The sequence below is a fragment of the Martes martes genome (genome assembly GCF_963455335.1).
Source record: "Martes martes genome assembly, chromosome: 16".
Lineage (NCBI taxonomy): Eukaryota > Metazoa > Chordata > Mammalia > Carnivora > Mustelidae > Martes > Martes martes.
In genome coordinates, this window is record NC_137904.1 from 47,128,258 (window position 1) to 47,144,290 (window position 16,033).

Sequence of the window (16,033 nt, forward strand, 5' to 3'; positions counted from 1 at the left end):
CCTTCCCCACCTCCTACGCCCGCCCCTTTGCTGCCCCACTAGCCAATCACCGGGCTACTGTTTGCCAGTCAGGACCAATCCCGAACAGGTTTACTTTGAGCGGGAAAGGCTCTGAAGCTGCGGAAGAACGAAGTCAGCTAACGGCCCCCTCTTGGCCTTGTCTCTAGGTTGGGGGTGGGGGGGGAAACAGGCCCTGGAGGCGGTTGCCCATTGGTTGGGCAGCGGGCCAATGGGGAGGTGCGAAGCGGGGGGGCGGGCCTCACAGGAGGTGGTAGGGTGGGGCGGGGCAGGCCGGTGCGGGGTCGCGTGCCCGGTCGCGAGCCGGGGGGTAGGCAATGTAACGGCCTCTCCCCCCGCCCCTCCCTCCCCGCTCCGGCCCCCCAACCCACAGACCCGCTCCAGGCAGCGCCCGGGGCGGCGGCGGCGGCAGCGGCGGGGTGCGGGCTGAGGGAGCCGGGCCTCGACGCCCCCCTCACCCCCGTACCCCAGGAGCTGTATCTAGTCCAGGAGGGGCTGGGGGACCCCATGGAGGTGAGAGGCGGAGACACCTGCCCGCCCCCTCACCCCCCCCAGGCCCGAGGGAGGGACTTGAGGTAATCGGTGGGGGCGGTCAGGGTGCGGGAGGCGGCCAGGCTTGGAGGATGGCGACGGTGAGGAGCCGCAGAAGAGCGGGCGCGTCCCTAGACGCGGTTCTCTGAGGAGGCCGCGGCCGGGCTGGAGAGGGCAGGTCGCCGGGGAGAGCCCCCGACGGGACACCCGGACCGCGGGCCGCGGGGCGGGGGCGGGGACGGGCGGGGGGGGGGCGGCGACCGGCGGCCCCGGCCTGGGGGGCGCAGCGCTGGCTGACCGGAGGACCGGACGGACTGCAGTGGCCGCAACGCCCGAGCAGACGCCGCCGCCTCCACGTCGGGCGGCCGGGGCGCTGAGGCCGGTCAGAGTGGCCGCCGGTGTGGGCCTGTCCGAGCCGTCGAGGGCCGCCTCCTGGGGTCGGCCCGCCGCTGGCCCGAAGGCAGACAGGGAATCCTGGGGACAGAAGCGAGGGTCCCGGGATTGGTGGCGTCGGAGTGGATTCCGAGTTGAGCGGGGCAAACAGTGGCGGTGCAACAGCCGTCGGTCCGTTCCAGCTCCGGTTTTGCGCTGCGTGACGCGTCTCCCGCTTCCTACCCCTGTTTTGTGCAGCCCAAGGTAGCGTTCCGTGGAGGTGCGAATCGCTGCTGGAACCTCGGTGCCGACCCCAGCAGTAGACTAACGGATGTGTTCAACAGCGTGATGCTGACTGGCTCCACTTCCTTCTATGATTGCTACAAATCGCAGGTCCATCCTTTGTTAAGAGGATTTTTTTCGAAATCAAAGCCGTTTACCCGAGCCCATTCACTTAGGTGTTTACATTGCTCCAAGTTTAGGGACCAGAAAGCCAGTAACATTTTCTTTCTTTCTTCCCTTTCTTTTTTTCGGCCAGTAACATTTTCAGTCGAGTCTGCACAATACATATTTTGCTTTGAAAACAAGTTAAGGTAGATTTTTCATTGATTCTTGTTATCATTTTGTCCTCAGTGTAACGTGAGGCCAGAAATTTAAGAAAATCCCTATTAGTAAGACCATAAAGTAGTTTTTCCTTCAAGCATTTATTACAAGTCAGCACAAACATACTTTTGATCATCTGAAGGCGAAATGTTTCTGCACTCCTTCATTTTCTGGCCTTAGCAGTGTCTTAGATTACATGCTGCCTTTCACCTCACCTAAAATACTCAGTTTTATTAATCATACTAAATTAGGCTTAGGGTAGTGTAAATCATTTTCATTTGAAATTATTTAACCAGGACATCAGTATTGATATTGTTATACTTTGAATTATAACAATATCCCAAAATAAATTTTATTTAATCCACATTACAACTTTGTATAGTATTAAATCCAGTGTACAGACTGCGAAACTGAGGCTCAGAGAGCTTGTTTCGTGCTTTAAGTGACAAAGCCCAAGTGGAACACAGGTCTTTTCACTGCTAAGACCAGCATTCCACTGTTCTCTATAAGGTTTATACAGCTCCTAAAATTTACTTAGACTTAATTTCAATCAGTTAAGTATAGCAAGGATATAAGTGATACATTTTGCAGCTATTTAGTCTGATTAATATGGCAACCCCAAGCATTTGCATATTTAATTCCCATAAATGTTTTAACTAAAAAGGATCTAGATATTTAAAGTATAATTATGGTCAAATCCACCACGTTACTTTAGCTGTTTCTTTTACCCTAGAATAGCTAACTGAAATCAATCTTAGAAAAGGAGTTGATTTTTCTAATCCTCAAATCTTACTTTAAAATGTAAAACGAACTTGAAAGAATGGCTTCAAATACTGTATATCTTGTTTGATATTGCATAATCTGAAAATACTTCTTCTTTTAAGTCCCTATCTCAGAAAGATGAACAATTACTTATATGACTTTGGATGTTTCACACCCAGAAGAGAGTTAAGGTGGGCCTATGATAAAGACTTGAGAACTGGGATACCTGGGTGGCTGTCTGTTAAGCGGGTGCCTTCAGCTCAGGTCATGATCCCAGCATCCTGGGATGGAGTCCTTCATCACGCTCCTTGCTCAGTGAGGAGCCTGCTTCTCTCTCTGCCTCCTCTGCCTCCCACTTGCCTGCTTGTGCTCTCTCTGACAAAAAAATAAATATAATCTTTAAAAAAGATTCAGAACTAAAGGAATAAAATTCTGAAAGTTTCTAAAAATAAAAGCCTTTGTAAAAGTTATTGCTAACTTTTAATTCTGGAAAAGTACTTTTTTAGTGACACACTTAGTAAAATTACTTTGATACCTCGGTTTCCGCAGCTTCAGAATAGGCAGCATGATATATATAAACATTATAATGTGTAGTTTTCAAGTAGCAGTCATAACCAGAATTTAAACAAATGGTTGTCAAATATTTGAGATTCTTAAAGTTAGGTGATTGGAAGAGATTTTCATATTTTTTTTGCTATAGTATAAACTTTGTTATATGTTTAAAGAGTTGAATTTCAATAATGTCTATGATGAACAAAAATTTAAATACTTTGATCTAAGTAGTCTTCTCTCTTTATATAAATTTTGATTAAGAGTATAAAAACAATTAGAAAATATTTTCAGTCAGGATTATATTTTATCTGTATTTATAAGAAAATACCATTTCTACTGTGTCTGGATATTTATAGTTCTTACATCTCAGGTTTCATTTGGAGAGTTAAAATTTGTGAAACTAAGGGAGACAAACCATAAGAGACTCTTAATCTCAGGAAACAAACTGAGGGTTGCTGGAGGGGAGGGGAATGGGAAGGATGGGATGCCTGGGTGATGGACACTGGGGACGGTATATGCTATAGTGAGTGCTCTGCATTATGTAAGACTAATGAATCACAGACCTATATCCTTGAAACAAATAATACATCATATGTTAATTTTTTATGTATTTTAATATATGTTAATTTAAAAAATTTTGTGAATTTATACTTTCAGTCTTCTTTAAAGAAGCATTTTCTAGAATAAAATACATCTAAGTTTAGTCTTCATTATTTGTTAAATTCATTCTACCATATTAAGTATCTAAAATTATTTTCCCTGAACTTCAATCCCTTTTGGAAAGAGGCAGCATTTTATTTTATTTTTTTTTTTTAAGATTCCATTTATTTGACACAGAGAGAGAGAGAGAGAGAGCACAAGCAGGGAGAGCACCAGACAAAAGGAGAGGGAGAAGCAGGCTGCCTGTTGAACAAGGAGCCTGATGTGGGGCTCAATCCCAGGACCCTGGGATCATAACCTGAGCTGAAAGAAGATGCTTAACCAACTGAGCCACCCAGGTGCCCCTTGAGGCAGTATTTTAAATCAATAAAATCTTAAAATTCAGATTTTTTACCTTATTTACTCAAAGTTCATTTGAGAAGTATTCACAAAAAGAGAAAAATGAGCTTGTATTTTTCTTCTAATTGTAGTAATAGCTATTAAATTTCTAAAGAGATCATAAAATTTTATGTGTCATGTCATTTTTGTAATATCTCTTGGAAATAGAAAGTAGGTTGATCGCTTCTTGGCCTTTTGGCTAAGATCAAGTGGAAATAGAAAGTAGGTTGAAAATTGAAGATATTACTTAAAAGGTCCTACAGTAGGAGTAAGGCCTTGAGTTTGGGTGTAGTTTTACCATCTATCAGCTCAGTAACCTGTAGCCTCAGTTTCCTTCTTTTTAAAATAGAGTACTTATGTCACAAGGTTGAATGAATATAATGTTATATGAAATTTCTTTGAAAAGTCTATATAAATATGAAAAAACATTCACTTTTTTCACAGATTGGGGGCATTAAGACCAAATTTTGTAAATGATTACTTGAAAATAACACTGCTAGTGTCCACACAATTCTCATCTGTTCAGAAAAGTTAAAAGTGTGGTAATTGTAGGTGTTTCATACCAGGGATAAGCAACAAGTACAGATCAGATCTGCCCAGTGCCTGACTGTATAAAAAAAATCTTATTGGAACATAGCTATGGCCTTTACATATTGTCTTTTGTTTGCTCTGGTGCTAGAAAAGCAGAGCTAAGGACTTTCAACAGAGACCTTAACAGTTAGAAAAACCTAAAATATTTATTATTTAACCTTTTACAGAAAAAAGTCACCAACCCCTAGTAGAAAACAAACTTAAGTGGCTAAATCTAGATTTTTTTTAATAAGTATTTTTTTAAAGATTTTATTTATTTATTTGACAGACAGAGATCACAAGTAGGCAGAGAGGCAGGCAGAGAGAGAGGAGAAAGCAGGCTCTCCACGGAGCAGAGAGCCCGATGCAGGGCTCAATCCCAGGACCCTGGGATCATGACCTGAGCCGAAGGCAGAGGCTTTAACCCACTGAGCCACCAACGCGCTCCGCTAAATCTAGATTTTAAGTCTTCCAGCACTTACACATGGGTTTTTCCTCTAATTTCTTATTATTTCACTAATATTTTATAATAAATGTAATTTTGATGTGTCTGATATGCAAATATGTCTTTAAAATTTCAGAGTGAAGACAGTGTTGACCTAAGGCAGACCTATACTCCACTTTCTTCATCAACAGAATATTCAAGTTCTGTAGATTCTTCACTTTTCTATGCACCATGGTCTACTTATGGAGATGATATTAAACAGCCTTCTAATTCTCAGATCAATGTAAAGAACAGGTAAATTAATAAATCAGATTTTTCAGGCTAAATGAAGTTCTTTTTAAGTTTGATTACATGGGAACCCAGTTGTATTAGCTCTTTTTTCCCTATATCAGGATTTTAATGTCATGGCATTATAATTCTGTGTTTATTATTTATTAAACTTTTAGAAATCCTGAACTGAGCAGATTGTATGTATAATTTTTAGCTCATTACTTTTTTTTATTCATTAGAGGCAATCCTTAGTGAGTAAATATTAAATTCCTCTTTCTAAGGATAACTTATATAAATGAGTTATAATTTTTGATCTATTTTTTTCATCCAGTTCTAAATTTTCAGTGATTATTTCCTTCACAAGTATACAACAAACAGGATTTTATCAAATATAAGATACTTTTAGTTATTTTTCTATTTATTTTTCAATTCCATTAATAATAAAGGCCTACTCTATGCCAGATCTCTCATACTGGGAATACTAGAATTAGCATGGCAAATATTATCCCTACCTTTAGAGATCTAAATGATGGTGATGATGATGACTATGATGACAGTGACTTCCTGGTAGTGACTTCCAGTGACTTCCTCAAGTATAGTGAAGTTTAAAAAAGTGTAGGATATTTTGGGAGCCTGTTGCAAAAGAAGCCTAAGGGAGTGCCATCTACTGTTATTGTAATTATGTATAAGGGAGCAGTTGATAGAAGTTCATACATCTTTAATTTAATTGGAAAATAATTATTTTAAAAATCTTACATGTTTATTCTTTTTTTTTTTTTTAAGTAAATTTTGTGCCCACCATGGGGCTTGAACTCAGGACCCTGAGATCAAGAGCCACATGCTTCACTGACTGAGCCAGCCAGGCTCCTCAATTTTTAATATTCTTTAATTAATAAAATTTTAAGTGGCTCAATCAGTAGAGCATGCGACTCTTGATCTCAGGGTCGTGAGTTCAAGCCTCATGTTGGATGTAGAAATTACTTTTTTAAAAAAGATTTATTTATTTATTTTAGAGAGAGCGCATAATAAGCGGGAGGGGCAGAGGGAGAGGGAGAGAATCTTGAGCAGGCTCTGTGCCCCAGGCCCCATCATGGGGCTTGATCTCACCACCCTGAGATCACCACCTGAGGTGAAACCAAGAGTTGGTCTCCTAACCCACTGCATCACCCAGGTACACCTAGAGATTACTTTAAAATTCTTTTTTAAATGTTAAAAATTTTAAAGTTTTAGTAAGTTCTATAAAATAGTGATTTTATTAGAAAGACATATATAATTCTATAAAAATATTTTAAGTTGATCCATGTTCATTGAAAAAATTCAGACTTTACAGAAATATACAAAAGAAAGCAGTTGTTCACCTTAACCTTTAACACTTCCCAATAATAACTATTAATAGTTTAGTATATATTACATTGAATTTTTTAGGTAGATACTAATATATTAATATATAAAAAACTTCACACTGAATCTTTTTGAAATAATACAACATAGTGGAGAAAGCATTAGACTTCTAGGCAGACCACTTGTTCAGCAAGTGTACAGTTTGGCAAATCAAATACACTTGCAAAATACAAGTTTCTTAAAATCTCAAATCCTCATTCTTCAATAGCTTAATGATTACTAATGCTTGCCCATCCTGTGTTATGAACATCAGTGAAATGTTTGAGTGTTATCCAAATATAAGGTATTTTTATTTCTAAAATACCTAACATTATGAAATGTTAGAAATAAAATGTGAGAAAACAAGAAGTTAAAACCTAAGCAACATACTACTTATAGGAACAAATTACTTTAAATACATAGGAGTTGAAAAGGACTAATTTTGATCTCCTTGTGGTTTTTACATTTTGTATTATTTAGTGTTAGTCACAAGGTACAATTTCAGGTACATGGAGCTCCAGTTACTTTAGTAAGGATTTGGGATAGCCCACAAATCTGTCACATTTAAGGGACAACTGCAATTATCTGTGTGGTATCTAGGATGACCATATCACATTTCACTTTTTAAATCCAACATTTGGTCTAAAGAGTCACAAAAATAGAGCAGCAGATTCGTATGGTTTTCAAATCACAAATGAAGAAACTGAGCAAGTGTTGATGGAATAATGTATAATGGGACCAGATATGCTTTTAGAAGCAGCCATGGAGCCAAGCCTGTCTAAAACATCATAGGTCAGAGATTTAGCTCTTGGAACCTAAAATGAATAGCATGTGTTTTGGAGAAATAGGAGTTAAGCATACATTGTGAATTAGATGTAGGATTTGAAATGAAAGAGAAACACTTACGTAGCATAGGCACTATGCTAAAGTGGAAAATATTCTTGAGTTCCCGTTCCCTCTTTATTTGAAATGATGGTATAAATCCAATCCAAATATTTTATAGAAAAATAATGATATAATAAGCCTGGAAATAGAAATCAATATATTGTATTTCAGCATGAGGAAAAAAATTTACATGTGATATTCATTTATTTTTAGGATTCAAACAGAAAGAAATGACTATGGCAGTGAAACAGACTTATATGGACTTGTGTCTAATATTTTGGAAGAACAAGATAAGTCACAGCCATATTTCGCTGAGGGGTTAGTATATTATATAAGCCATATGGTATACAGTAAGCTTTTAAATTCACATATACTAGATCACTGTATTTATTATCTTTTATTCTTATTTAATAAAGGATCATCTGATGATAGACATCTTAATTCACATATTTGTATCTAGCAGCCTTGATAATTCTGAGGTACTTGCCATACAATTGGAAGTTTCACACTAAAGTTAATTTGATATTAAAAACTTTCATTTGGAAAATTATTCTTACATAATTCAGAGCTTTTTTCCTCAAGTTTATGAGCTAAATTTTGGCTTAAAGAGTATAAATTCCAAAGAGCTTTTATAGATATATCCCAAAGAATAAAACTATCATTAGTGCTATTTAGAAATATGTATGGACTTTATTCCTATGGTAAAAATTTTTTAAATACACTTTGTTTTTTGGGGTGTGGAAGCCATATTACCCAAATGCTCTATTTCATAGATAAGGAAATGTGCAGCACACATGTAATCAATTAAAATATTTTAATTTCAGTAATATTTCAGCAAAGTACATCTTTTTCATTTAAAAAGTTGCCATCAACTTTTTTGTATTGTATAATAACTTAATTAAAGGAGAAACTTACTTTGTTTTCTGCTTACTATAAACATTTCATGTAAGATAAACAATTCATGTAAGATCATGCAGTCACCAGCCTCAGGCCTTAGTTAATGCCTCTTGGGAAAGTATACTGTAGACATATTAAGATTAAAATGCATATTTATGTAGCATGTGACATTTCAAGTGATAGAAAGTTATTTGGATGTAACAGTAGTTTATAAGGCAAAATTAGAAAGAATTAGATAGATAGTGGGGCAGTGAGGTGATATAAATGTTTTGAAAACCTGTCCTACCTTCTCCACTAAGGCAATAAAGTCATTTAAAACCTAAGTTGTAATTAAATATATTTACTTGTTCTAGGACCTGCTCCTCCAATTTAAAGTCAGTTTGGCCAATGAACACAAGCAGATTTGCAGATCACCATGACCTCTTAACAGAAACCAAAAGGCCAATAGATACAGCCATCTCTCAGCAAGCTTTTTATAGTGGTGAATCTGTGTCAGCAGTGGAAAAGCAATACCTGCATAATAGTAATCTAACACCACAACAAAAAATAGATGAACTTTATCATGGATTTACTGGTTTAGACCTTGAAGAACAATGGATGTACCCCTCACGAAGTGATCATTCTAACTGTTACAATATCCAGACAAATGATACAGCTAAGACAACATTCCAAGATTATCCATTTGTCAAAAACTGTTTTACATCACAAACTGGTCTGTCTGACATCATGAAAGAATCAGGAGTTGATACTTACCCTTATGGAAGAGAGAAAATATGTGCTAAAGGTCTTGAAGCACCATTACAGCAGAAAAGGGCAGAGATGTTTCTTTCTCAATTTAACAGATACAATGAAAACACAGATTATTGCAGATACCCAGAGTATGGTCATCCTAATAAGGCTAAGCTTAATAAGTGTTCAAATTTTAGTGTCCAAGATAGTAAAAAATTAGCCAACGGCGCACCTGAAACACCAACTGTAGAAGCAGACACCTACACAAAATTATTTCAGGTTAAACCAGCAAATCAGAAAAAAATGGAGGAGACAATACCTGACCAGCAGAATTTCACATTTCCAAAAACCACACCACATCTGACAGAAAAGCAGTTTGCAAAGGAAGCGGCATTCACTGCTGATTTTGGCTTAAAATCAGAATTTGGACTAAAACCTCACACAGCTTGTCCAGCTAATAATGATTTTGCTAATGTCACAGAAAAACAACAGTTTACAAAACCTGACCCCCCAAATTCTGAGTATTTTAAGTCTGTGAATTTATTACCAAACTCAGCAACATCTTCAGGAGGTATCAACTTAAATAGACCAACTTGGATGAATGTCCAAACAAAAAATAACACTCCTATTCCTTATCGGAACCAAGGTAACTTGATGAAATTAAATAGCCACTTAAGTGTAGCTTCAAAAGGTTCTAACCATTCTTCAGATTTCCCCCAACTGTCATCCACAAATTTAACCCCAAATAGCAGTTTATTTCAGAAGTATTGCCAAGAAAACCCTTCAGCATTTTCTAGTTTTGATTTCAGTTACAATGGTGCAGAAAGAATTCAATCTGTCAATCACATGGAAGGACTGACAAAGACTGGAGAAGAAAATCTCTTTGAATCAGTTACTGATAAAAAAATAAAGCAAAAAAATGGATTTTGTGATAACTATTCAGCTCAGCAGTATGGGATCATTGAAAATGTAAACAAACATAATTTTCAAGCTAAGCCTCAGAGTGGACATTATGATCCTGAGGAAGGTCCAAAGCATTTAGATGGCTTATCTCAAAATACATATCAAGATCTGTTGGAGTCACAGGGTCATTTTAATAGCCACAGACAGGGAAGTGGAGACAACAATATTAATAGCCGTGTGAATCGCACACAGGCATCATGCTTTTCTAATAATTATATGATGGGAGATTTAAGGCATAATCAGAGTTTTCAACCACTTGGTTCAAATGGGTTTCCCCTAAGATCCACTCATCCATTTGGCCATTCAGTTGTTCCACTGTTGGATTCTTATGATTTGTTTTCTTATGATGACTTAAGCCATTTATACCCTTATTTTAATGATATGATGTATGGTGATAATTCCTTTTCTGGTTTCGTGCCAACTTTTGGATTTCAAAGACCAATTAAAACCCGTAGTGGACCAGCCAGTGAACTTCATATTCGACTAGAAGAGTGCTATGAACAATGGAGAGCATTAGAAAAGGAGAGAAAAAAGGTAAAACAAAGCTATCCATATAGGAGTAATTTAGGATGTTCCCTCTGCCTGTCTTCATTTTATTTGAGTAGTTTAAGAGTACTCGCCTCATTTCTAAGCTGAATTCTTCTGTAATGTACCGTATTTATTAAGTCCATGATACTAAGGAATTAATTAGATGACTTAAGCTTGAAGCTTAAAAAAAGTAGTTGTTTATGTAAAGTTTATTTTGCCTATGAAGTAGACTTTTTCCTTAATGGGTTAAAAGTATACTTTTGGGGGTGCCTGCCTGGCTCAGGGTTGTGTTTGAGTAGTAGAAACTACTTTTTTGTTTTTAAAGATTTTATTTATTTATTTGACACAGAGAGAGATCACAAGTAGGAAGAGAGGCAGGCTGAGAGAGAGGGGGAAGCAGGCTCCCTGCTGAGCAGAGAGCCTGATGCGGGCTTGATACCCGGACCCTGGGATCGCGACCTGAGCCAAAGGCAGTCCTTTAACCAACTGAGCCACCCAGGCACCCTTAAAAAGTTCTTTTAATTAAGTATTAAACTGTCAGAGCCTTTGGGTATTTTATATGCATTAAATATGACAGAAAAATAGGGTGGTGTTGTGGTTTGGATTTTTTGCCTTTTAAAACCAAAACGGGAGGCTGGGTGGCTCGGTTGGTTGTGTCTGCCTTCGGTTCAGGCCATGATTTCAGACTCCTGGGATCATTGAACCGCCCCCCCCCGCCAGCCCCCCAAAATCAGGCTCCCTTCTCAGTGGGGAGTATGTTTCTCCCTCTCCCTTCCTCCACTGGTGCTTGCTCGCTCTCTCTCAAATAAATCTTTTTTTAAGAAAGAGAGAAAGAAATGGAAACAATTTTAAAGTTGTGATTTTCAATTTATTTCTTAGGCCTAGGAGAAATGTTATTCAGTTTTGAGTCATATGTAGAAAGTTCAGCATGTAAAAGTTATATAATTTTTTACAGACTGAATTGGCCCTGGCCAAGAATTACCCAGGAAAAAAAGTATCCAGTACTAACAACACTCCAATTCCAAGGCTAACCTCCAACCCATCTCGAGTTGATCGCTTAATTGTGGATGAACTTCGGGAACAAGCCAGAGTAAGCTGTAAAAACACCCAATAATGGATTTTTTAATTGTTTGATAAAATTTTAAAACCAAGAGTTCTGAAGGATTTTTTAATTCACATTTATGCATAACTCTTTAAATATATGCTTTTCCAAGTTTGATCCTAGAACTATGATTAATATTTAGGGAAAGGGAAATAGCATCCCCTTAATCATTTTTAAAGTAGGTTTAGTAACTTAAATGGTTCCTCTTTAAGAAACCCAATTAACATAGAGCAAATCCTCAAGAAAAGAATTCTAAAGTAAAAATAATGTTGAATATTATTTATAAGGGAAGTCCCATTTCTTAGACACAAACATTTTTTCTAGCTTGATGAGCAAGCTGATAAATAACAGGTAATTACTGTATTTCATTTTCTTAACCCTGTACTCTTGAGTTATTTGACAAACACAAAGTATATCCAGCAATGGATTAAATATTGAAAAACTGAAAAAATACTGAAGAATATGGGTATGCATAATTTTATATAATAATCTTGTTTTAGAAAATTCATAAATCATTTCAAATATAAAGAATCCTGATGTTAGGTCATTTTGTGATTTAACAAATGATTATTCCTGTTATTTCCTTCGTAATTTCAGAATTTTCTAGAATTTAATAGAGCACGCTGTTCTCCTATTTGCAAAAGACAATGTTAGATCTTAAATTTGCACTTATTGTCAGTAATATGGAAATGTTTGAATGTTCAGTTTTTTTAACTGTTGCTTATTCCCAGATTGCTCAAACAAGTAGGTACAAAAGACTGACTTTACAGCTTTGTTTCTCCCAGCATGGTATCAGGACACCATAGGCATTCAGTTATTTATTAGATGAATATTATTGCCCTCATCTCTATTCTGCATCATTGAAGATTTGTTCTTACTTAAAAGACAGGGCAGTATGGTTACATGCCTTATCAATATTTAAAATGTTTCCTTCAGGTTGTGACTCTACTAGGCAAAATGGAACGTCTTCGAAGCTCTCCCCTTCATGCCAATATCTCTACTGCTCTTGATCGACACTTGGAGTCCATTCACATTGTACAGTCACGTAGAAAGGATGAAATTGTTAATGCTTCAAATCGGCAAAGGCAAGGAGTTCCTAGATGCCAAGATGACAGAGGTATAAGTGTTAATGCATATTCTTTTGATAAGGCAGTGAGATAATTTGAATGTTGTTAAAATCAGATTCTGAGGTTAAAAGGTTGGATTTCTAAAATTTACACTTATCTGAAGAATAAATAGGTAAATGACGCCCATATAATTTATTCTGAAAGTACTTTGATCAATTTTGTTAATTTTACCCATTTAATTATAACTCTTGTCAAAGTCCGTTCTACCCAAAGCATAGTCATTGTCCTACAAGTAAGAAATAGAGTACCAACAATTTTAAATATTAAGTCAAATAGTTCAGTCCAGTCAATAGCCATCCTTCTTTTATAAAAATAATGTTTGAACATTTAATAGCACTACATTGGGTTTTTTAAGAGTTAAGGAATATATAAAATGTATCTAATATGAACTGACCCTTAATTTTTTTTACAGATGTTTTTGCCCTTGCTTCAGCAATTAAAGAGATGTGTGTGGCTACTCGGAAAGCACGCACTACCCTGTGGTGTGCACTGCAGATGACCTTGCCAAAAACAGCCAGTACAGCTGGCCAAACAGATGTGGAAAAGGCTTTACAAGATATAGTGAACTGTGAAGACAAAGTCCATGAAAACATAAATAGTAGCAATCCAATGAACCAGAGAGGTGAAGCAAACAAACATTAAGGAAATGCCAGCAGAAAGAAGAATAAAAAGCTGATAAGTAAATGTATCAAGACATGCTAAAAAATTTTAATGAACTTGTCAAACTTGAAAAATTCAACACATTAATTTTCTTTCAGATTTAAAGTTAATACCTTAATGAAGTCTAACTTCTATTTAAAAATCTATTTGGAATGAATCAGATATAGTTTAAAGTGAACTCAAAGGGAAAGTTGACTACTCTAGGAGTTCTGAGTAGCCAAAACTAACAAGTTTAAGTAAATTAAATATTTCTTAACAACTAAAATATTGCTTAAGCCCATTCTGCAGTGCAGGTAAATGCAAATGTGAAATTGTTCTAGAAGATAAGTTTCATTTAGGTCTGCCTTAGTAAGTATAATTCCAAATAATGAATCTGAGTGACTGTAACCCAATTATGGCTACAGTCTAATAACCAAGACAAGTTTTGATTGTGATATAAAAGTGTTTTCCTTACAAAACTGGATAATACCTAGGAAACAAAGGAAAACAAGGATGAACCCAATATTCATGTAAAAATTTAATATTTAAAATACTACCATATTTATAAATTTGAAATCTTAGTGCTTAAGTATATGGAGGGAAATGCATCTGATTCTCCTAAATTAGTGATAAAAGTGCCAGTGTAAAAACCATGCAAGTTACTGAATATAAAACCTGTTCAAATCATTTGTGTATATTCTTTAAAATTTAATTATACTATCAATTATTACATATTTCCAATTTTAAAGTATTTAAACTGAATCAAAAACAAAACATTTCCTTTATCTGGATCTTTTAGACTTGATACACAGTGACTAAAATAATGACTATTGTTTTAATACCCTTAGTTTGCTGCATTTTATGAGGGTATCACGAAGTTCTAAAATGTATTTTTTTAAGGTTAATCTTTAGTTTAGTTTGCAATTGGTTAGTGTATATTTTGTGTAGTTGTGTTCATTAGTTTGCTTCTGTATTTTTTTTTAAAAGCTCTTGAAAGCTTGGCTTTTTCTGTTTCTCATCACCTAATATCTTTGTATGAAACCCGAGTAATTTATTCATTAATATGAAATGTTGGTATTATGTGACTCAGAAGATCTTGGGTTTTAACATTTCTAGCATGAGTTAAACTATAATATAATGTACTGATGAAATTTAATTGAACTATCCTTGACTAGAAACACTGATGTTTTGAATGTTGGTGTTTTTCCTAGTTTTAGAAATCTTGGTATTAAAGAGTGTAATCACACCACATAAATTTTCTTTAGATGATGTGCGGAAGAAACTGATTGAGAATGCAGGAGTAACTGTAGGGAGAAACATTTCGATCACTGATACGCTTTAGAACTACCCAAATGAATTACATTGAGGGTAGTCAAATAAAATAGATCACCCCACCACACTCACTGCATAGAAAGTGGTTAAGTTTGACATAAGACATGTTGGATGTTATGAAAACAAATATTGTACTGAATTTAGTCTCTCAGGAAGAAATTAATAAATTTGTTGAAAATATATGGGTTTTTTTTTTTTTACATTTTTATATAGTTTCTAACCTTAATTGTCACACAGGTCAGAAAACCAAATTTCATTTCACTGATAAGAACTGGCACTGAGTTTTAAATTTCATTAACATATAAGAAAGAATGTTGGTAGACTAACCAATGCCATTCAGATATCCTTGCATCGAACCTGACCTCCTTCAAAGTTGAAGGTTTGTTTTTTGGCTTTTTTTTAAGATTTTATTTATTTGAGGGAGAGAGCGAAAGAGAGCATAAGCAGAGAGGCAGAGGGAGAAAGCAGACTCCCCGAAGAGCAGGGAGCCAGGGACCTAGAGCTCATGACCTAAGCCAAAGGCAGATGGTTACCCGACTGAGCCACCCAGGCACTCCAAAGGTGAAGTTTTTGCTCTGCCTTTATACTAATCCACGCAAACCAGAATAAAAATTCTGGGGAAGTTGGGGTGCCTGGGTGGCTCAGTGGGTTAAAGCCTCTGCCTTCAGCTTAGGTCCTGATCCCAGGGTCCTGGGATCGAGCCCCACATCGGGCTCTTTGCTCGGCAGGGAGCCTGCTTCCTCCTCTCTCTCTGCCTGCTTCTCTGCCTACTTGTGATCTCCGTCTGTCAAATAAATAAATAAAATCTTTAAAAAAAAAAAAAATTCTGGGGAAGTTTTAACATGACAGTGGTTAGAAATAAAACACTAGTCCATTAACAAAAACCAAACACAAAAGTTCTTTGAAATTTTGTTAATCACATCACCCTGTAAATAATTCATACATTAATTGGTTATTCCTTCTCTGGCATACTCTCTTAATGGATGGTTCATATGTATTGGACTTCTGAATTACAATCTATGAAAACAAAAAATAACATCACACATAATTTGAAGTGAAACTAATAAAACTGATGCTCTCCTCATTTTAAATCCAAAAGAATTTGGTGTACTTAATTTTTTTTTTTAAGATTTTATTTATTTGAGAGAGAGAGAGAGAGATCACAAGTAGGCAGAGAGGCAGGCAGAGAGAGAGAGGGGGAACAGGCTCCCCGCTGAGCAGAGAGTCCGATGCGGGGCTCGATTCCAGGACCCTGGGATCATGACCTGAGCCGAAGGCAGAGGCTTAACC

The 16,033-nt window shown here is 36.9% G+C and overlaps 1 protein-coding gene across 1 annotated transcript; it reads left to right on the forward strand.

Annotated features, from left to right (window-relative positions):
- Positions 1-525: 525 nt before the first annotated feature.
- Positions 526-13,414, forward strand: MEIOC (meiosis specific with coiled-coil domain; the record flags this gene model as incomplete). Its single annotated transcript, XM_080827405.1, is given in 9 exon segments — positions 526-577; positions 580-593; positions 1,180-1,314; positions 5,028-5,185; positions 7,640-7,744; positions 8,677-10,549; positions 11,499-11,633; positions 12,582-12,762; positions 13,185-13,414. Coding segments are annotated over 9 exon segments (2,883 nt in total).
- Between the last annotated feature and the right edge of the window lie 2,619 nt (positions 13,415-16,033).